Source organism: Lolium rigidum, chromosome 1 (assembly GCF_022539505.1).
Source record: "Lolium rigidum isolate FL_2022 chromosome 1, APGP_CSIRO_Lrig_0.1, whole genome shotgun sequence".
Lineage (NCBI taxonomy): Eukaryota > Viridiplantae > Streptophyta > Magnoliopsida > Poales > Poaceae > Lolium > Lolium rigidum.
In genome coordinates this window covers 295,082,766-295,105,387 of record NC_061508.1, presented here as the reverse complement: position 1 = coordinate 295,105,387, position 22,622 = coordinate 295,082,766, and the positions used below count along the sequence as shown (strand labels likewise).

General features: G+C 43.6%; 2 protein-coding genes across 2 annotated transcripts; one reads left to right on the top strand and one right to left on the bottom strand.

Moving 5' to 3' along the window:
* Positions 1–4,371: 4,371 nt before the first annotated feature.
* Positions 4,372–4,979, top strand: LOC124660402 (phytosulfokines 1-like). Its single transcript, XM_047198214.1, has 2 exons — positions 4,372–4,494; positions 4,854–4,979. Exons 1-2 carry the CDS (start codon positions 4,372–4,374, stop codon positions 4,977–4,979), a joined length of 249 nt encoding a protein of 82 aa, XP_047054170.1.
* A 9,453-nt stretch (positions 4,980–14,432) lies between these two features.
* LOC124683953 (protein GLUTAMINE DUMPER 6-like) lies at positions 14,433–14,828 on the bottom strand. Its single transcript, XM_047218368.1, has one exon. It carries the CDS (start codon positions 14,826–14,828, stop codon positions 14,433–14,435), a length of 396 nt encoding a protein of 131 aa, XP_047074324.1.
* Between the last annotated feature and the right edge of the window lie 7,794 nt (positions 14,829–22,622).

The window sequence follows — 22,622 nt, the reverse complement described above, 5'->3', positions numbered from 1 at the left end:
GTGAACTTTGGACCCCGGTCCTTTCCTTTACACTAATGAATTCATCTACCGCAATCCTGTTCTGTATACTTACTGCAATTCCTGTTCTATTTAATTACTGCAAATATCTCTTTCCACTCGATACGTCTAATCCTTTTTGTCCAGCAAATCGGTGAGATTAGCAACCTCACCGCAAGTTGGGGCAAAGTACTTTGGTTGTGTTGTGTGCAGGTTTCACATTGTTGCTGACGCCGGTAGTGCGCCCTGCTACTGGTCGATTAAATCTTGGTTTCGTACTGAGGGAAAACTTGCTGCTGTGCTCATCATACCTTCCTCTTGGGGTTTTCCAACCACTTCCACAACAACGCTCATCAAGATTTTCTGGCGCCATCACCGGAGCACATCAGCTATGACGATCTCGGTGTCATCGTCGGACTCATCGGAGGACATGTCAATGCCATTGTTGTAGAAAAACTCGTCCGAAATGTCGGCCATGATCTGCTAATGGTACAACAAACTATGATGACCGTATAGTATCCATACTCACTAAAAAAAGAGGACGGCGAGGCCCGCAGATTACCTTGCTGACTAGCGAGGAATTCGATCGAACAGGTTGTGGGCATAGTGGGTGTAGGGCTCTACGGCGTCGGCCAGGCCACCCAAAAACTCCGGCGAGGGTCCCGGATGAGGAACGCCCTCTATGGGGCCGAAACTTGTTGCCGAATTGGCCGGTGGAGGCGAGGAGGCGGCGGAGGGGCGCGACAGGGGTGGGAGCTAGGGGAGGCAAGGCAACCTTTTGTTTTTTTGCTAACCGAAGGGCTAGAGGCGCACAAGTACTCACGCGTCGTAGACTCTCCGTGAGTCCGCACAACCGCAAACCCGACCGGAATTTATATCAAATTTGCTCCCGAACGAATGAGTCCGTGAGCGTTTTCTGTGTGCGATCTGCCATTGGACCTCGTTATCGTCCGCGACGGATAGCGACCGACGTCCTTTGGAGTTGGCCTAATTGAATCTCCTTCGCTCCTTCTCATGGTGTTGTGGATATACTTCATAGGGACATGGTCTGATTCCGCGCATTGAGAGACAGATGGGAGAGGCGATTGCTGAGGAATTAGCAGTATCAAATTATGAATAACTTCCAACTTACATACCAACTGAAACAAACAGCCGAATAACTGGCTGCGTTGGAAGGGAGGTAATGTTCCTGAGCTCGGTGGTATTGGTATCTCTGAGTTGATTATCACGGGCGGCTGGTATATTTGGTGGGAGAGAAGACAATTAGTTCATGGGGAGAGAATTCAAATGCTAGCGAGATCTGAATAGTTGTGTTAGCAACAAACTATAAAATGACATTCAATAAACCTATTTCTAAGCCAAGAGTAGGATGGTCTAAGCCCATGAAAGGGTTCCTAAAGATCAATGTTGATGTTGCATTTGAGGAGAACTTGGGAACATGTGCAACCAGAGCGGTATCAGAGATGACAAGGGATTCTGCATAGCAGCATCTAATCGATATTTGCATCATGTGGTGGATAGCTCAATGGCAGAAGCATATGCGAGTTAAGGGAGGGCCTATCCCTAGCACAACATATTGGGTGCAACAAGTTTATTGTTCAAACAAATTGTATGCAAGTTGTAGAGACAATGCTAGACGGTGGTTTCTCGGCGACATCTTCAGGTGTGATTTATGATGATTGTTGCATTTTATGGAGTAGGTTTGATCAAGTTAGTATTGAGTATTGTAACAGGGAAGTTAATTCGGTGGCACATGAGCTTGCTAAAAATGCTTTTCATTCTGGTTTAAATTGTATTTGGATCGATGAATCTCCGCTAAGCTCGTAAACGATGTAACTATGTTTGCTGATCAATAAACTTTGCCGAATGGCTTTAAAAAAATTGGCCGCGTTGGAAGTGTTGGTAGTGCATGTTGAATGTAGATGGGCTGCAACCCAGTAAGGCAGCCCATGTAGTACAATTCCTGAAATCTCAAGACCCATCACGTTGGCAGCTTGGGATAGCCTTGGGGGACAAAGTTTAGTCCCACATTGCTAGTTGGGAGTGAGTTGGAGTGGTATATAAGGGCTGATGTTCTAGTCCTTCCAAGTGAGTGATAATAGAAGGAGCCCTCGCGCACTCCTCCTCCTCCGCCCCGCCCCGCATCGGCTCGGCACGTCACACACGCACGTCGCGTTTCGTGACTCGAGTTCGAGACACACTCAAGGAAGCCTAAATTTTTGCTTGGTGCACCAACTGAGTTGGGTACGTGTCGACATGCATGTGCATGCTCGCCGCGTGTCCCTGGCTTCCTACGTGTGGCAACGCGGTCGGGTCGGCTCTCCTCCCAGGCTATACAAGGAGACATATCAGATCTGGAGAAAAAAGCTCTCAGAACTCTCTAGTCCGTCTCTCTCACGAAGTTCCTTTTGCTGCGCTACTCTCTAGTCTTCCCATCCCGGTGACTGCGTGCAAAGCCGTCCGGGAGAGCAGGCCTCCGAAACCCCATCCGTTGAGAGCCTGCACCGGGAGACGGGCGATAAGGTTTTTGGGGAGCGTCTCGGCGACTGCTCGCTGCTGTTCGTCTTCTTCTTCGCCGGTTCGACTGCTTCATCGAGGACTCCACCTACACCATGGACGACATCAACAACTTCCATGGTGGTGGTGCTGCTGCTGTTGCGACTTTCCCGGTTGCGATGTAGGTGCTCTTCCTCTCCTACCTTGCACTGCTACTTGTTTCATGTTCAGATCTGATGCATGTGCTTAGTTTGATGTGTGTGGTTTAGTATGCTTATGCATCTATCATGTTATTTTCGGTAATTAATCTCACACGAAAATTGCCTAATAATCACAAAAAAAAAAACTCTCTCCGATCCATAATTCACTCGCTTCAGAGACTAGTATTTCGGATCTGACGGAATAGCAAACCGCAATGTTTTCTTTTTGCAATCTGACACGAGTGCTTAATGGCAGATCCTCCGAACCCCAAAATTACATTTACAACCATCCCAGAATGCTGTAATCCGTGCAAGCATGGTGCATAGACCTCCGTCGATCCGGTCCCCCGTGGCAGGGCACGGCGGCCGGTACACCCCCATCCCAGCGTTTTGCAAGCCAGCTAGCTACTGCGAGGAGAACGATCGGTAGCTAGAAGGGAATGGAAGCTCTAGCTCCATAGTGAACAGTGCCGTGCAGTACCTGCGTGAAATTTGAGGTTTGACTTTGCTCGGGCGATCCATTGATTAGCCGCTCCGCGCGACGCTCCCGACGCAAACTGGGCGCGGTATCCGACAGCCATTTACCTCTTGGTTTCTCGTCTTCCAAGCTCGTGTCTCCCGTCGCCCGTATCTCCACCCGGTCAACCGCATTTCTTAATTTCCTTGCATGGACGTGTGGTCGGCGTTGGTCTTACGAAGATCTTACCAATGGAAACAATCGCAGAGTCAACACTGAACAGAGCGAGTGGTACTACATCGCGTAAACGATGTCTTACGCCTTGTGTTGACTGATGATGAACACTGTTGTGGTCATTATCGAACGTCGAAAACTTCACTGAAAACAGTTCAGCTAATCAAATACTCCCTCCGTCCATAAATAAGTGTACCTGCGGGGTTTTCAAGATAAATTATGAGATGGAGTGAAAAGTATATTGGGAACATGCATCTCTCCTCTTTAATTCTTTCACCTCCAATAAGCTAATTGCATGTAAAAAGCAAGAAGAATATGTGCTCAATATTATTGGGTTTGATTTCCGTGCGATGAGAGAGAAACAATTAAATTACATTGGAAAGATAGGAGTACACTCTTTTGTGGACAAAGTGTAGAAGCTAGATGTCCACTTTTTTGAGGACGGAGGGAGTATGCATATCTGGTACCAAACGTTTAGTATTAGGCGGCGTTTTATTTTTTTCTTTGCACCTGGATGCTTTTGTTTTGTTTCCGTTATGCTCTATAGTGAAAATCGATCACTGTGATGGGTTTCGCATGGAAAAAAAAATCAAATATGCATGTCAAAATAGTCACTGCGACCAAACTACTCTACCCAGAGTTGAGTAGGAGTATGAATATAGCAGCACTTGTTAACAGGGCGACACGAAGTTTTGCCGGGTAATCGGGCTGTCGGCCCAGTTCAGCGCCCCAATGTAAGGCGGCACACGTCTCAAACTTTGGTTTTACTACTGCACTACAACATCATCATCACAACCGAGCCCGTGCGTGCGCATCGCGCATGTAGCTGTCTCCATAAGAAGCTCGATGTCCAACCTCGCCACACCGTCTATAAATACCCATGTCCTTCCTGCTCATCTTGACCATTGTAGCTGAGCCAGAGGGAAGTTAGAAGAGAGCAAGTGTTCTTCAGAAAAGAGATAGATGATGCGTGCAAGAACAACACTCATGGTGCGGCTCTGCCTTGTGTGCCTTGCTCTCTTGCTGTTGACCCAAGATGTCTACTCCAGGAAGATCTCTGGGGCAGTAGTGCAGGAGGAGCAGAGCCATGGCCACGGCACAGCCACCACGGTCAGCATTCACTTCTCTCTGAAGCTCTCAGGAGCAATTCTGCAGTAGTTTTTTTGCAGTAGTTTCAAATCCCAATTTTTCATCTCGCTTTAGAAGTACGCAAATGCATAATGAACTGAGAACAGCATATACCGTATGTATTCTTCCTACGAATCTCTGTTAACCGGAGCAGCAGCAGCATTCTTGATGCGAGGATGAACCACATGCATGCATGCTGATAATCCTTAATTATTCATGCTCCTTGATTATCTATGCATACATGCGTGCAAGTTTGAGTATATTATACAGTACATTTTGTCTCTAGAAGTGTGGTTTCGCAATCTGTTAACTGATGTGCCGACCTAATCTTGATCGAGCAGGAACCGCGCGGCGAGGAAGGGGGCAGCGAAGGTGCCAATCAGAGGGGACAGCCTCAGCGTGAACCGACGAAATGGGAGGAGATCCACACGGATTACATCTACACCCAAGATGTCAAAGACCCATAAATTAAATAGCGATCCCCTCTCGTGTCTAGAGAGGAAGGATTAGTCTGGGATTTCTCGTTCAGATTTGAGCCAAATCTTACACTAATCCTTCTCCTTTTATGTGAGAGATTTGTTTAATCAGTAGTATGTGATCAGTGATCTAATGTATAATTACTTGAGTTTAGCTTGGGTAGATCCCCCTCTGATTAGCTAGTTAATTATCATGTATAATTACCAGTACTATGTTGGTAAATTTGAAAGGTGCATAAATGACTCGATTTACTTTCATCTGACGTCTATTTGATTCAACGAAGTCTTGGAGCTGCCTCTATGACTGTTGCCAGTAGGGGCAGATTTATTTTACCATCAGGCTAGAACATTTAGATTTAGCTTTTTTTTTTCCATCTTTATGGGTTTTCCTACTTCTGACTTTTACTCCATCGTGCTGGTCGGGTCGTGTTAACCTGTAACTTTTGGTTGTACTGCTGCCCTTCTGGGCTTCTCCTTATCTTAATTCATACATGCAGCTCTCATGCATGGTTCGACAAAGTTTAAAGCAATTCTCCACTTGATCCTTTCATCTAAACAGGAGTCTGGTGGCAGGGGCTTAACATGTTCGCATCAGGCTACATAACACCTTTTTTTTTAGATAGGCTACATAACACCTGTTCTCTTCATAATAACTATTCCCAAATTTGTTTGAAATGGGAGATATCTTGGGCTTTGCATTGATGCATGCATATCCCAATTAATTTATCGTCAGTCAATTATTACATGTATACTGACATACTTTTTTTTCTTCGATTGCTTGGTATGAATAAAAGGGAAAAGGATTTTCCTCTAATCAAATGTATCCTATTTCGCATGTTGACCAGACCGCATGTATCATCCATGGGAAACCCACCTCAAGTACTATTAGAGAGCGCCTATTTCACTACCTATAAGATTTTTTCTTTAGGATATAATTGTACTTCATTTTATTGTATTCCAACATCTTAGTAACAATTCTATATTTTTTTCATGCACAACCAACATCCTTTGATTCAAGAGTGTATTACGATTACTTTTTTCCCTCATCGTTTCAATTGGTTCAAGAAAACAGCAACATCCTATTTGATGCCTCGTTAGTTCTTTTATATATATATATATATGGAAATTTCAATGTATTTTCCACATTTCAAAGTTCAGAAAATTATTTTAGTATATATATATATAAATGTATTTGAAACGTCACAGCTCCTGAAAACTAATAGAGTTTTCCATGAACTGTTCACGTGTATTGAATAGGATGTGCATGTACTTGTAAATTAACTTTCATGGTGGTAACATGTATATATACATAAATACAGTGGTCATATTCGTGAAGATGTGCATGTGCATAAATTCATATCGTAACATGTTTCAACAAAAAGATGTGTAGGGGAAATGTAATTGTTGGATAAAAATAAGAGAGTAGAAATATGACCATATTAAAAACTGCAGCAACTAAAGTAATAAAATAAATTTAAAAATCTACTATAGAAGGGAAAATAAAAGTATAGTAAAAAAACCAAAATGGAAAAAATAAAGAACAAAACGTTGGGCTGGCCTAGTAAGCTTCAGGTTCTGTCATCGGCCCTTTTGGACCCAAGAATCGTTAAATTGGATTTCCCACGAGATAGTGCTTTACCATCAAGAAAAGGGGAGATGCTATCCACCGATCTGGTCGGTGCCGATGGGGCTGCCGCACACCCCGCGCGCTCCCCGGGTTAGCCGCAGCCCAACATTAAGTAAGCCGTTTTTTCTTTTTCGTTTCTTTTTGTTTTCTGTTGTTTGTTTTCTTTTTTAAAAGAATTTTTTTAAAATCTGAACATTTGTCAAAATTAAAAAAATTAAAATTAAAAGAAATCACTTTTTAAAAATCTGAACATTTTTCGGATTTGAACATTTTTAAATTTGAACAAAAATGTATTATTCTATGAACAATTTCCGAATTTGAACATTTCTGAATTTGAAAAAAAATAATATTTGAAAACTTTTCGAATCTGAACGATTTTCATATTAGAACAATTTTCGAATTTGAACAAATTTCATATTTGGACGGTTTTCAAATTTGAACGGTTTTTAGATTTGAACGGTTTTCAAATTTGAACATTTTTTAATTTAAACATTTTCTCAATTTGAACAATTTTTGAAATTTAAAATTTTCGAATCTGAACAAATATAAACAAAACCGAAAACAGAAAAAAGAAAAGAAAACAGAAAAAGAAACCAGAATAAAAAGAAAAAGGAAAAACGAACTGCTACAGGCTAAACAGACACAAATGGGCCTGGCCCATACCCGACCAGGCCTATTGGGGATGCCTATGTCACCAGTAGGGATAGCGGTACTACCGCTACAGGTACCGGTACTACCGGTCAGGAAAAAATTGGTTTTTTCCTCTTTCCCTCTCCAACCATGTTACCTCGCGACACACAAAATCAGAAAACCTAACAGCTACTCTTGAGTCTTCTGATCCTGAAGTGTTCAACGAGGGCACCGTGCACTTGCAAATCCATCAAAAACAAACTAGGCACACGGTAAAATACATTCTAGTGTTGTTATCAAACACACAAAACACGAGGTATAGATTTTGCTCTTTCAATCTCCCCCTCTTTCATGTCACCTGCGAAATGCCCAGACTAGCCTCCCATTCACCTGAATTCGCGCAGCAAAACTAGAGGCCAAACGAGGGTAACTTTGGGGTTTCAGTACCATGGCCCACCAGTCAGTGTACACGTAGGAAAGCATGGTTGACCACGCAGGAAGCCACGCCCCATGTACGCCCGCCACATCACCCCCCCCCCCCCGCGACTCCTTTAAATCCCAGTCCTCTCTTCATCTTCTTCCAGCCAAAGGATCCAATTTCTTTCACAGCTCAACAAACTAAATTCACTCGAAAAAACCGTATTGTATATTGTATAGGTATACAGTTGTATATGTGTAATCCGTGTATACGTGTCGTGTATTGTACGATATGAACTCGACCTTGCAACCTCTATATATTGATCAATACAAGTAACCACAATGTGTGGTTTCCATAATCTTACAGAAAATAATTTAAATGAGATGGTAGTCAAATGGAAGTTGTTTGATGGATTTTGACTTCATTTGGAAGTTGTTTAATGAGGGTTGAGTGATCTAGTCGGCAGACCTAAGAGGTAAAACGCTAGCATTATGTGCTCCATGTTCATAAATCGACTGCAACGGCTGAGACGAAACATGCCCTTGAGTTACTTGGCCTCTTTCCACGTGGCTTCGAGCCATTCGTGGGTGGCTTGGTCAGCTTCGAGGCCCTCTATGTTTGGTAAGGGTCGGAGTTGCCATCGAGTCGATAGCAAGTGAGCGCAGTGTGAAAATTGGAAGCTTGCTGACAATACATTTTGTTATACTAAACTCTTATACCCAATTATGACTTGCATTTCACATACTACATACTTAACAAGAATACTTTTTTTATCTATTACTTTTGAGAGTTAGCCATATTTAAATGTTGCTACAATTAATTATATTGTTCTTTTTATATAACTGTGGTGTATATATATACTAACGAAAAATTTATAATGGTACGAATTTAAACTGTATGTTGTAGAACAGGTTTTCTCTTTACACTATTTTGTGAAAATGAATGTATATGTATATATATTACTTTAATATCCTTAATCTTATGGCTTAGATTAGAAAGTGTAATGTCTAAAAATCTTAAGTGTTTTCTAGTGTATACTTATTTGAGCATATTTATATAAAATTTAAGAGTAAACTGAATCATCAATAAATTTTTCAGTAATAAAAGGTAGAGTAATAATAGGGAGTCATCATCGAAAAAAAGCCTCCCGGAGCATTCACGTCTGGGCTACTCCAGAGGCTCCTAGGTATCGACTAGACAAAGGCGTTCTCCAAACATAACATGCCCGTGCCCCCATTCGGGTAATTTGACTCTTTTAGCCGAACCCGTTTGGGGGACGCAGCTGCCCCGTTTGTGTCACGAGATCTTCCGTGGTCCGGTGGGCACCGGGATCGCCCATGGCAGGTTTCATGCCGGATTGCGAATTGATGGAACCGCCATGGTTTTGCAGTGTTAATTCGAGGAACCAACATAGTCTCTCATGAAAGTCTTCCAAAAATGAAAGTCATTGATCCACATATTCGATGTTGCCACGTCAGGAGGATGCAGCAGGTCATAGTAAAACAAGTAAATGATGCATAATTTTCTTCCTTCCTGTGTAATAATGGGAGCCATAATTGGCAAGCAAATGCCCCGTAATTCAGTTTTGATCACCCCGCAAGAAACGAGCGGTGTGCGGTGGCCGGTAGCCACCGATCTGGTCGGTGTGTAGGTTTTGCCCAAGAAAAGAGCTACTGGAAATGGTTGAAGACTGCCGGCCCACGTTCATTTTCAGCCCATGAGCGTACAAGGTCACATTGCTCATCTGGTTTGCATCGCCTGAAGCGATCCGTGTAGCTAGTACAAATTCGTCCAGACAAACCAACGTGGCTCATCCATTGATCCATCCAGCCGACCCGAACAGCGGAACAGGGGCCGGCCGCTGCATTATTGACCCAGGAATAGCACACTGACGTCCATTCAATCGGTTCATCCAGTCACCCAAACTGAGAAGTGAGGGCACCTAGTTTAGCTATGTTCACGATTGCGAGTGATGGTGCGGCCAGCTCAACTCAAGGTGCTAGTGTCGTCATGCATGGCGACACTTCCGCCCGCTGAACCCTACGGGAAACGCCGGCGAAAAGCGGACGGACTGATGATATATAGCCTAGCTAGCAACTAGTACCACGACATGTCCGAGTCATCACTCTCATCCTTCAGTTAATTACAGTACCTGGATCGACACTAGCTCGCTCGCCTCGACGTCTGCTAGCAGCACTACCGCTGGCTCATCGAAAGGATCGCCGGCTACTGCGAGCTGCCGCGTCCGTGGACGCACTGTATCCATCGTTTCTTCCAGCAGATCAAACCAGAGAAGGCTCCACACAATAACCGGAATATGCCCCAGGATAATGCTTGTGCCAAGTTCCAACCTCGCCTGCCTTTATGTGACATCCCACACTGACCACACGTACATTGGTAGTGCATGAGTATAACCTGTTGGAATCGCCTTTCGTTGTCTTTTCTGATCGATCTAGGGGCTATGGAAATTCTGTATAAGTAAACAAGTTTCGGCGGCATTAGATCCCAATGTTTCAAAACTACCGCTCTCTGAATTTGTATGCAGTCCTACTGTTCCATAACCAGTGCACAATTTCGCTCTTCCTAAATTCATAGTACTTTCCTTCATCCATAAAATGATATCTTAGATTTGTCTACATTTTTCTTTATATAGAGGTAATACTACATTGAGATCTCATCTGATCAGACGTGTTCCATTTGAGCTGGCTGTGTAGACGAGGACTCCGGTTAGTAACTTAACAGCAACGATCTAATACAAACTCTGAAGCGGAAAGCATCAAGCAAAGCGCTAAAAGAGCAGCTACGAAAGTGTGTCCCGATAGCAGCGAGGCCAGGCCGGTAGCTAATAGTGATATATCATTACTTTAATTGTCGCAAGCAATGCAGCGCAGCAGCATCTCTGACTCTGAACTAATAAGGGTCTAAACACTTTCTCGCTGGGAATCATGGCCTCGGCGGTGGGCCGGGTACGGCAACATGGAATGGAAGGACGGCGGAGACGTGAGGAGGAGTCATATGCTCCCGGATATTCTGCACGGCAAAAGGTGAAGAGAAAACAGCGAATGATATATGATGATGGTTGGCCGGGTAGAACTGTAGCATCGAGCTAAGTTTCTGGTTTCTGACTAGGCCCCCACTCCCTGAAAAACTTCAGATAGCTCGCATGGACTTAGTAGATTGCTTAAAGTGCGCCGCTTCTACTAGCAACAGGTAACCAGTAAACTCTAACCTCATGCCTACGAACTGGAACAGTTTCACGCTCCTTTGTTGTTCTGTGTTCCCGAACTGAACGATGCGCACGAGTAACAAGTGGATGGAATTGGTATGTAACCCTGATCTGCTCCATGAAATGTCATGTAATTCCCGAATGTAGACACATTGATAAGACTGAGGAACACTTCTGTGCTGGCTAGGCTAGCCATGGAATGTGTAGCTTGAGAATATGGTGATGAGGATGGAGGGAGGAAGAGCACAAACTTTGCTGTCATCACTCACCAGCCACCTACGGGCTCGTGGCGCCGCTTCCAGGCTAACCCGCATCAGGACGCAAAAGCGAGCAGGCGCTCTCTTTTGAAAAGTAGTGGGCTGCTAGCAGGGCCCGCGTGACTTGACTTGTTGGTGGCATTCGCCAATGGTTTTGGACCTCTCTATTTGCTTCTCTTTACCATTTTCTTCTCCATCTTCCTCTTGCTTTCCATTTCGTCACAGTAATACAAAAAAATAAAGGTCTCTCCAGCTTGTTCAGGATTGTGCCGAAATTTTTATATGGAGACGACCATGGAACGCAAAAGAACAAATCGGCTAGCATGCCATTTTTTACCGCGATTAGGATCGTATATATCATGCACCTTTGCCAAAGAGCATACTAATTATATTGTAATGGTACTTGCTTAGATATGTTTTAGATGAGGGATATCATATTTTTCGCGACTTTGTACTTGGTTCGAGTCCAAACTCGCAACAAATATGATATACTTGGTGGAGCATGCCTGGCTTGACATAAGTCATATTGCCAGAGTAGAAATCTCTACACGGTGTAACACGTAGGCCATAATCAAAAGAAACAAGCATTGCAACAACATAAGAACTTTGTTTTCATCTTTGATTTCCCCTTTGTTTTCGTTGTATTCTTCGTGTTCCGTCGTGCCCATCTTGTTCATCCTCAAACCCACCTCCGTGAATAAATGACTATCGGGCTAGATCGCAGGGGCGGAGCTAGAATCATAAACGATCAGGCTAGATCATAAGGATATGGTTATTGAAGAAAAATTATTTGCTAAGGTGGGGCAAACCACCATTTAAGCAAGCTTTTACAAGGAGATTAAAGATTTGAATGGGGGCAGCTACACCTGTTGTCAATAGTGCCTATTTAAGGGACAAGGCATTTCTGAACCCAGGTGTAGATGCTCTTGATTTAATAAAAAATTTGAAACAAATAGCAAAAAAATTTAAAAAATCTGAATTTTTTGGAAAATGAACATGAACACTTGTTCTAACTTTACACCAAAAATCTCCAGAAAAAGACTTACGTAGTGATCTGTGCAAAAAAGACAAATTGAAGTGATGTAAGAAACAAATCTAGACGTTCTAAACAGCACCGTATTTTAGCTTTTTTGCACAAACCACTATAGATGTCTTTTCTCGGAAATTTTTGGTGTGCAGTTAGAACACTTGTTCATGTTCATTGTCCAAAAATATTAGATTTTTTAAAATTATTTTACTATTTGTTTTGATTTTTTATTAAACCAGGAGCATCTACACCCCAGTTCAGATTTGGTTTTTCGGTATTTAAGTTATGTTTACTCTGCGTGACATAAGATAGATGAAATCACACTCTGTAGGATTTGACCTATGCCATCGTGTTTTGGAGTCCCGCGTCCTACCGAAATGTACTAAGAGCACTTTCTTTCATTCAAAAAGAAAATATTTTTCTATTTCTAACATATCTCACCTACGTAGCCTCCACGAATTCAAGTTATACCCACTTTACTTTAATCGACTTCTTTTCCATTGTCTATAAAGAAGAAATGAAGCAATAGGTAGGGATGACATGATTTGAATATGTGAATGTATTTAGAAGTAAAATGTGTCTTGACCATCCGTATTAACGATAATTAATATAGATCAGATGGAGTACTAAAAGTTTGGTCAAATGTTACTTAGCTTGACTTTTGAAAAAATATCTTATTTATTGGAATGGAGGGAGTACTGCCTCCATTTCAAACTAATTGGCAGTATTTTCTTCAAATAACGATTATAAACAATACGTCAAGATGTTGTTGTATCTAGACCAAATCTGGCCAAACTGTGTCAACTAGTTTGAAAAAGTGTAAAATCAGAAGCATGCATAACAACTCGGATGTACTCGCGCGCTAGTGTGCACCTGTTGCCCGTTCAGAAAAAAAAAACATAGTCAGTACAGTATATGACTATGTATCCACCAGACAAGGATTAGGGAAAGTGAAAACAAAGTAGTGTTCAGAAAAATTGGCCATGGCCCAGGGCGCTTTTTACTTGGCACGATATGGCCAGCGCTGGGTGGTAAATGGGTATGTCTTTCGTATTTTTTCGCTCCTTAAAACGTGAGTAGAGGATCATGTATTCACTTCTCGCCGGTCGAAAACTCGTCCGAGCTAGCAGACCCCGTATGCCTAAACTGTAAAAGGGAATATTCCTAAATATGCCAAATTAATTTTTTTTCCTCTTCTTCATCCTCTCCTTCTTCCTCCTCTACCCCCAGCCCCTCCCCAGCCCCTGCCCAGCCCCGTCCCAGTCGGCCCCCGCCGCCGCGCCTGCCGACGGCCGTCGCCGTCGGCCCACGGCCGGTCGCCGTCGGCCCACGACCGCCCGCCCCGCCCGCCAAGGCCGCCCGCCCCGCCCGCCACGACCGGCCCGCGCCCGCTCGGGCCGCCGCCCGCCACGGCCGCGCGCGCAGCCACGGCAAGCCGCGCCCGCTCCGGCCGCCGCTCGCTCCCGCTCCGTCCGCCGCCGGCCTTGGCCGCGCCCGCTCCAGCAGGAGCCACGCCGGCCGCGCCCGCTCCCGCTCCGGACGCCCGCCATGGCCACGCCTGGCCGCCCGCTCCAGCCCACGCGCCGCCCTGCCGCGCTGTCGTCGCCCCAGTCTCGCGCGCTGCCGTCCCTAGCCCCGTGCCGCCACCCTCGGCCGCAGCTCGCCGGAATTTGGCCGGATTCCGGCGAGATTATGCGCAGAAGCAGTTGCTATGTGCTGAAATTTCAGCCCGCCATGAGTGAGGGTTGGCCCTGTATTCAGCCTCCCGCCCCATACAAGTAAGGGGCGAAAAGCCACCCCCTTAGTCGAAACTGTAAAAAATTCGACGCGGGGGCTGTTTTACGAGATCTGCTAGACAGCCGGATAGAGCCCTACCCCGTATATCGGTGGTTATTATACGGGTTTGGCCCTTTTAAAAGGTAGACATGCTTAGTCACGATTCACGATTCAACCCCGCAGATGAATTAAAGGTGCGGAAAATTGAAGAGAAACTTGATCAAGGCACGCATCATCATGCGATTAACTGAACAAGATGCGAGCAAAATCTTCATTCGCTTTCAAAATCAATCTCGACGCCGCCGAGGCCTCACGCTCTGCTTAAACACTCGATCTATATCTTCCCTGGTTGGTGATTCCTAGCTATTACTAGAGACAAAATCGCGCAGGGGAAGCAAAATCCTGGAGATGTCACGAACAAAATTTGTCCCGCCTCCCGCAGGAGCACACGGGTGCGCGCGCGCGCGGCGGGCCGCGACGCCCCTACGCCGCGTCGGCCTTGCTCGGCTCACCGGCGTCTACCGCGCTGGCGAAGGCGAAGGGCCTGGCGCTGGCGATGAAGGACGGCATGTGGTCGCCGGGCATGATGACGATGACCTTGGGCTCGCGGTCGAGCGGCGCCATGGTCGCCCCCCGCGCCGAGGATTCCTCCGAAGCGCTCCCGCGCCGCGACGAGCCGGTTGGCTTGGGGCGCGTGCAGAGGAGGATGAGCAGCGCGACCGCCATGAGCCCCATCATGAGCGCGAAGCCGAGCAAGAGGTACGGGGTGGGCGTCCTCCACAGCCCTGGGTGCGCGTGGGGGTGGCCCATGTGTCCCACCGCCGCCTCCCCGCCGCCGACGCCCACCAGCGCCGCCGTGCCTTCTCTCACCGGCCTCATAGTGAATGAAACACACGGAGTGATCTTTCTCTCTCTCGATCTCGATCGATCGATTTCACTTTCTCCTTGTGCTTCTTACACTAGAGGGTGGTTTTAATTTTCTTCTCTCGTTCTTTGTGGCTGTTGCTGTGAGTGGGAGAGTAGTGCGACCGAGGAATGGGGAGAGGAGGGCGCTTTTTATAGGCGGCGAGCAAGGGAAAGGGGAGCGGGGAAAAGAAACCGCGCGCGAGACGCCGGCCTGCCCCATGTAGAGGAAGACAGCTTCGTCTAGCTACGAGCTGCCGCGGCGGCTGGGTTTTGGCACGGCCCTGGTGGTTTTTGCCTTTGGAGACAGCTGGTTTCTGCTGCGACGTGGACCATGCATGTTCTGATAATGAGACGCGGAGACTCGGGAACGCCGACTCGTGAGTGGTGAACGGCAAGTACATAATACATCATAATTACTAGTAAGATTTTTTTAGTCAAAGCTCATCTTGAAATACGGCTTATTCATAGCAACAGAAACATAGTGATGGAACGTGACGTGAAATTTGACGTATAGTCAACTTTTTAATACTCCAGTAATAATGGTAAATCAACAAAAACTAAAAATGTCAGCTAGAATTTGCAGGGCTCTCTTAGTAAAAATTGTTATGACGCCCTTCCAGGGCCAGTACACCTCTCATTCTTGCTATGACGCCCTCTTTCGGGGGGCGATCACCTCAGTATTTTGGGAGCTGAACTGGAGATCCTTGCGCCACCAAGGGTGACGTTCTTTATCTGGCTAGCCTGTCTTGACAGGTGTTGGACGGGTGAGAGGCTGACGCGTCGCGGCTTACCGCATACGCCCAGATGCCCACTCTGTAACCTGTCCGAGGAGACCATGGCGCATCTACTCACTGGATGCCCCTTCTTCAGGACGGTCTGGTACGAGGTCCTCTCGTGGATCCGGTCCATCTCAGGGCCTCCTTCGGAGGGTGACTTCGCGGAGTGGTGGTCGCCGGTGGTGGGGACCGCCCCTCGCTAAAGGTACTTCATCGATAATCATGCTCACGGCATGGTGGATCTGGAAACACCGGAATGTTGCGGTCTTCGACAACCCACAATCTTCGGTGTCATCCTTATTCAACGACATCAAGGCCGAGGCGAAGCAATGGGCGGACGCAGGAGCCCGGGGTGTCCGCCACCTCCTCCGCTAGACTAGGATTTCTCTTTTCTTGGGTTGAGTTGTAGCGCGGGGTGGTTGTCCTCTTGGGGGCATGTACATATAATCTTCTTTTCTATCAATGCATCGAAACACAAGCCTTTTAAGTTTCCGCGAAAAATTAAGGTGGTTGTGTTGACGAGGACTCTGGTAGTAAGTGACTTCATTCACGAAGTCTTGGACAAGCGAAGTCGCAACTAAGCTCCCGAAACCCTCTCTCTCTCCCGAAACCCTACCGCAACCCGCGCCGCCCCCGCGGCGGCTGGGTCGCGCCTCTTCCCCAGCCTCCCCCAGACCTCCTGTAATATCCCAGGTATTGGGGTTACAAAAATAGAGGAAACAGATGTGTGCATTGCATCCATGCATAGAAAATCTGGGGAATTTTCGCGCTTTAAAGTAAAACAGTCACAAGAATCGAAGTTTCACTTGACCTTGGTGGAATTGAAGTAGATCATCAAGTCAAGTGCTATAAACCTCAATGTGACCTTTGCTAAAACCCCTGTTTTGGGTAGAGATGATTTGATCTAAGGGGTTAGATCAAATGGAACTAACACCAACACAAGCTTATTATTAAACCCTAGAGATGGGAGAGGTCTATACCATCAAAGAGATAAGAAACAAACTCTAAATTATTAACACTTAAAAGTTGAGCAACTACCTTGAGGTACAATTAAAATTCACTTTAAAACTAATTACTAAATATGGTAAAACACAAGGACCTAAGTGCATAAAAGCCACACATTCTTATTTTAAGCATAACTTATTAAATATGTGGAATATCACAAAACTAAATTCATTTACATTACAAATTATAGTTCAAACTATTTGAATAAAATAAAGTATGAGTATTTTGAAACTCATATGATCATGCCTTGGTGAAATCAACAATCACCATTCAAAATTGGGGTATAATTCTTATTCTTGACATTTGATCCCAATTATAATATAAATACAATCATATATGATATAGTGACTCAACCACAAGCATAAAATCATTCCCAAGATATTTAGTAACAAAAGCCACTTGGCTATTTTAAAAATAAATCACATGAGAGGATAATCTCAATGCCACATAGGATGAAAATATCTAAATAACTTGAATCCTAAGCAATGCCACCTCATGCTTAAAGGATTGCTATGGATGAGAGCATGACAACCAAGTACCTTACTCATCAAAGTAAAACAAGAGTCACCCACCTATGTGTCATGATCTTAGAGCATGCCCAAGCCTATAAAAGGAACCCTCTACCTCATCCATTTCATCATCTTGCACCATGATGCAAGAAAACCAACACATTGAGCCACTCCATAAAATAGTTAGGATCAAGATGAAGCAGCTAGGAGGTGGAGGCATGCCACAAGAGGCAGGTTTATCAGAATTCCTGAAGAACAAGCTACAGAAGATAGCAAATAATTTTAGTAATACTTCAGGAAGCCAAACCTTTGATCATCACAACTTGGTAATAACAATATACCCTAAGAACATTAAGTAAGGAGCTATTAAGAATAAGTTGATCATAATAATGCCATGACCATAATTTGGATAAATAGAAGAATAAGCTATAAGTTAAACAATATATGATAAGTAGATATTATTCATCACATGAAATTATAGGAAGATCACTAGTAAGCAACCCTAGGATTATATCCCAACCTTAACTTGTGAATCACATGGTGATCATAAGTAGAATCCTACCATATCTATGTTTCATAAATTAAAGAACCTAAGAAAACCTTAGAGTAAAACTCCATCTTAATATGGTGAGAAACCATCCATCCATATGACCAAAGTTAACTATAAAAAGAACTATAACAACTTTAGTTACTGTAACAAGAGATTAAGGATAAAATAGAAATCTATTTGTATAATATAAAACCAACTCTCAAGTCCTTAGTAACTAAAGGAGAACATCAACTCTTAAGTAAGTACCCACCTTATCATGGTTAGGGGAAACTAAACCCTAGCACATGCAATATGGTGTCACCCCATATCTATAACCTAGAATTATGCCTTAAACCTAGCTTGTGTATCACTTGGGTGATCACAACTAAAACCTAAGCCACAATCAAATTCTAAACCATGTGCCATTAGGAAAATATAATCATAACCCTAGAATTGCTCACTAGTTAAAGCTCATGCTTAAATTTGGAGCTTAAGAATAACCTAGTGCTAAACCATATGATTAAACCATGGTAGTGATCAACCACCTATCATTATAATTAAGACCAAACCATGATGAGAGTAGAATTACACTAGGTATTTCAAGGTGTTATTGAGTATAATTCTAGTGCTACCCTTGAAATAGGGTTATACTAAAACTTACAAGACCTTAACAAATCAGTGGTCCCATAAGATCATATGCAAGGGATCAAATTCTCAGATAAGAGATTAAGTACTTAGAAAGACTTATGCACATGAGATCATGTCATTAAGTTCCTTGTTTAATAGAACTCCATAAACAAACATTACTTGGTAACTTGTTTCTTGCAAAGCAATACCAAATAAAACAAGATATATCACTAAGTAAGAAAACTACCAATTGGAAAACAATTTGAATATTCCCAAAGATAATATTCAAATTCATGTCCATAGGGGTATTGAAATTCAAATACCAATAATAATAATTAAACCAATGTTATGGTGCCATATTAAATTTGCAAATACACCACTCAGGACCTTGCAGTATCTTGAACTAATCCTTATATGAATTAAATGAGCAATACCTGCAAGATAGAAATAATTAAAATCTGCATTCAAAACAGAATTTAAAACAAGAAAGAAAAAGAAAAACAGAAATAAATTAAAAAGAAGAAAGGACTTACCTGGCAGACCCGAGCAGCCCAGCAGCCCAACACCACGGCCCAAGGCCAGCCCAATACCCCTTCGTCTCTAAATATCGAGGACGAGCTCGTCCTCATCCTCTTCCTCGCATGGAGGACAGCACGAAGACGTGCCTCCCTTCTCCTCGGCGCTGGCAGCTCCTCCTCGCTCGGCGTCGTGACGAGGCACTCCCTGGCGCCATATAAAAGCTCGAAGACGAACCCTAGCTCATTTTCTTCCTCCTCTGCTTCAATTCTTCCCATACCGAAACCCTGGCTCCGCCAGTCTCCATTACCGCCGGCGATAGATGCCTCCCCGAGCCAAGCCGAGCACACCGGCGTGATCACCGTCCTCGACAAGGTCAGCCCACACAAGGAATTAAGCCGCCGCGTCCTAAATCGACACCGACGACATCATCCCTCCGACGGCCGCAGCCATCAATTCCGGCGAACCAGGCCAGCTCCAACCTCGTCGTCAAGCCTTGCGTCCTCCTGGTGAGCTCCTGCACCTCGCAGCATCACTAGCTCATTCAATCATGCGCTGTATTGGCGTCGCACCCTTCACCTGCGAGCACCGCCGCTCGGTCTCGCTGTCGATGCTTGCTCCGGCGACCAAATAGGGGCGGCGCTGGTACCGTTGCACTCACCGCGATGCTCTGAGTCTAGTGGTCTTGGTAGTTCGTCCGCGAAGGCCCTGGATCGACGGCGATCGCCGATTCCCGCCGGCCACCGTGAGCTCCTGGACATGGTTTCAATTTTGACCAGTCCACGCTCATGTGGCAGTCCACGTGGACTACTGGCCCACTGGTCATTCTCTGCGTGTAAGTTAGCCCGGGTACGTTTAGCATTCCCCATTTCGTTTTAATTCAAATCCTATTTAATTGCTGCAACTTCAAATGAATTTAGAAAATTCACATTAATTCAGAAAAATGAAAATAAGATATCAAAATTCTCAGAAAAGAAAAATCTATACAATAAAAATACAATATGAAATTTTTATTTATAATAAAAATTTAAGTATTTAATACTTATTATTTAAGCATTTTCTTTAATTCTAAATTGAATAAAAAAATTCAATAATTAGGAAAAATTTCCAAATTAAATAAAAACTAGTAAATAAATAAAGAAAACATTAAAACTAATTTTATTTATTTATTATTTTGTTAAATATTTATTAGAGAGATTAAACCCTGATTAATAATTACCTTAATTATTAATTATTCAAAAATAACAAAATGGCAAATTCAATATTGTTTTTATTTCAAAATTATTAATAACTTCAACCCTGTAGTGAAGTTATTAATTCAAGAACTTTAGGGTAATTAGAAAGCCCTAGTTCCATAAGGAAGAAAATTAGAAAATCATCATTCCATGTAAAAACCCTAATTTAATTGTTAACCAAAACCTAGCTCCATAAATTCATGTGAACCCTAAATTATTTTTAAAACCTAAACCCTAGGTTAGAGCATGTGATCATGTTGCTCTATTATCATAGAGCCATAATTAGAAACTAAAGACATATCTATGTCCACATAAAATGTAGAACCCTATCACTACCAAATTAGTATTCCATTCACACATACCCATCAAACCTAGATAATCAAATAGGGTCAAGTGAGTATAAACCCTAGTTCCTATCGTTCAAAATTATCAACCTTAATTATCCATAATTAGCATCACGCCATTGTGATGAATCCTTATAGCAACTATGCTAATATTGACATCATATCCCATACACACTAAACCCTATTAGTGTTAGATACTCATAAGCTATCCTATTTAGGAATCAATCATTCCTTACTTAGTAGATCCAATAGGAAACTTTAGACAACCTCAACTCTAATTGATATACTTCTTATTACTTCAGAAGTATGTTCTTCAAAAGTTATTCTTTTGAAGTAAATAGAGAGTGTTCATCAACCCTATCTAATAGAACCTATAAACCCTAATTGCAATACTTCTTATTACTTAAGAAGTATGTTCTTCAAAAGTTATTCTTTTGAAGAAAATAGGGAGTAGCCATCAAACCTGCTTAATAGGATTGATAAACCCTATCCAGCTATCAACAACAAGGTATACCAACCTTGATAACACCAATATATAATGATTTGATTATAATATACTTCACTAAAACCATATGATACCTAGCTATGGATGAATCCAACCTTGTTAGAATCCATCTAAACCTTATTCCAGAAACTACTTGGAACCATAATCAACCATAGAACCCCACCAACCTAATTACCATACTTGTTCCTTATTAAAGAACATGTTCTTCAAAAGTTATTCTTTTGAATTATACAATAAGTAATCATCAACCATGCATCATAGGACTTAAAAATTGACAACTGCTCTTCACTTATTTTACAACTATTATTCCTTGGTGTGTGTGATTGTTACTATGCATTTTACCACTTGCTTATGATTCTAAAACAACACAACCCTAATAAGAACCTTGTTTGTGAATCACTCTAAAAGTGCAACACACCCTGAACCAATCATGATAACTCACTGATCCTAAATCATCGAGGTTAGGTCACGCTTAGAGCGATTGCATCTCATACTTATGCATTATTGCATCCTTGCCAATCTTTTAAACATCGTCCTTACCGGACGATGATGCTATTTCAGAATTTGGAGTTATTGCGTATCGAAGACCTTGATCGCATAATCTTGCAGTCAAGAAAGGCAAGTTCATCACTTGCTCATGTCATTTGAGTATTTTTACCAAATTACTTGCAAAGTATTATGTTTATCACTATTGCATAAAAAGCAAAACCACTATTTTCATAACTATGAATATGACTAAGTGGTGGGCAATGGAACCATGGAATGTGTTGATATGGTGGAGGTTCCATTGCAAGGGTTTATATCCATCTAGGATTAAACAAAAAATGTCGTCTAGTGATTCTTGTGCCGTAATACCCGTATTAACCATAAGATCCGGAGTGGGACGGAGTAGTCAAAAGTGTTTCCACCTCTCGTTCATCAACGGACGCGCTTTACCGTAGTACACTTGTAATCCAAGGGGGCAAGCGGTGAGGCTGGGGAGTCCTAAGTCCCCACGGCATTGTCCGTAGTACACTTGTCGCCCGAAGGAGCAAGCGGTGAGGCTGGGGAGTCCTAAGTCCCCACGGTATTGCGGTCTATGAGGGGTTGCAACGACCGGCGAAGGTATCAGGCCGTCGTGCCTGGTATTAATCGAGGTCGGATGGTATCCTTTGGATACGCTGACCAGCGAGGACCCAAGGTCGGAATTGCAACAAAGGGTGGGTGTTCGAGGTAGCGGAGGAACATGATTGGCTAGAACTTATACCGGGCCTCACTCCAAACGAAGTGTGGACGAGAACTAGACTCGGTTGGCACCAAGGTTAAGATCTCTTATGGGTAAAGCAACACACCTCTGCAGAGTGTAATGAATCGTGACCTGTCACTCCCTGTTCCGGGATATGGAACTGCGAACGCGGCCGGAAAGGAACTCCATGAAGTTCTAGTAAACCGGTGAAGGCTGACGGACATAGTTCTTCTGAATAAAAGCAACTTTTGAAGAAATGGTTATGAAAACCTGCATTGGTATTAGACTTTCTGGTCTAATGCTGTAGCTAGTGCATTAAACACCTCTTTCCTATAATGAACTTGTTGAGTACGCTCGTACTCATCCCACTCTTAAATCCCCTGCTTAGATATGGAGGCCACGAAGGAGGATCTACAGTACAACTCAAAGACCGAGGAGTCAACAACTACTTCAAGGGACAGGAACCTGCCCCAAAACCGGTACCGTAAGGATCCCA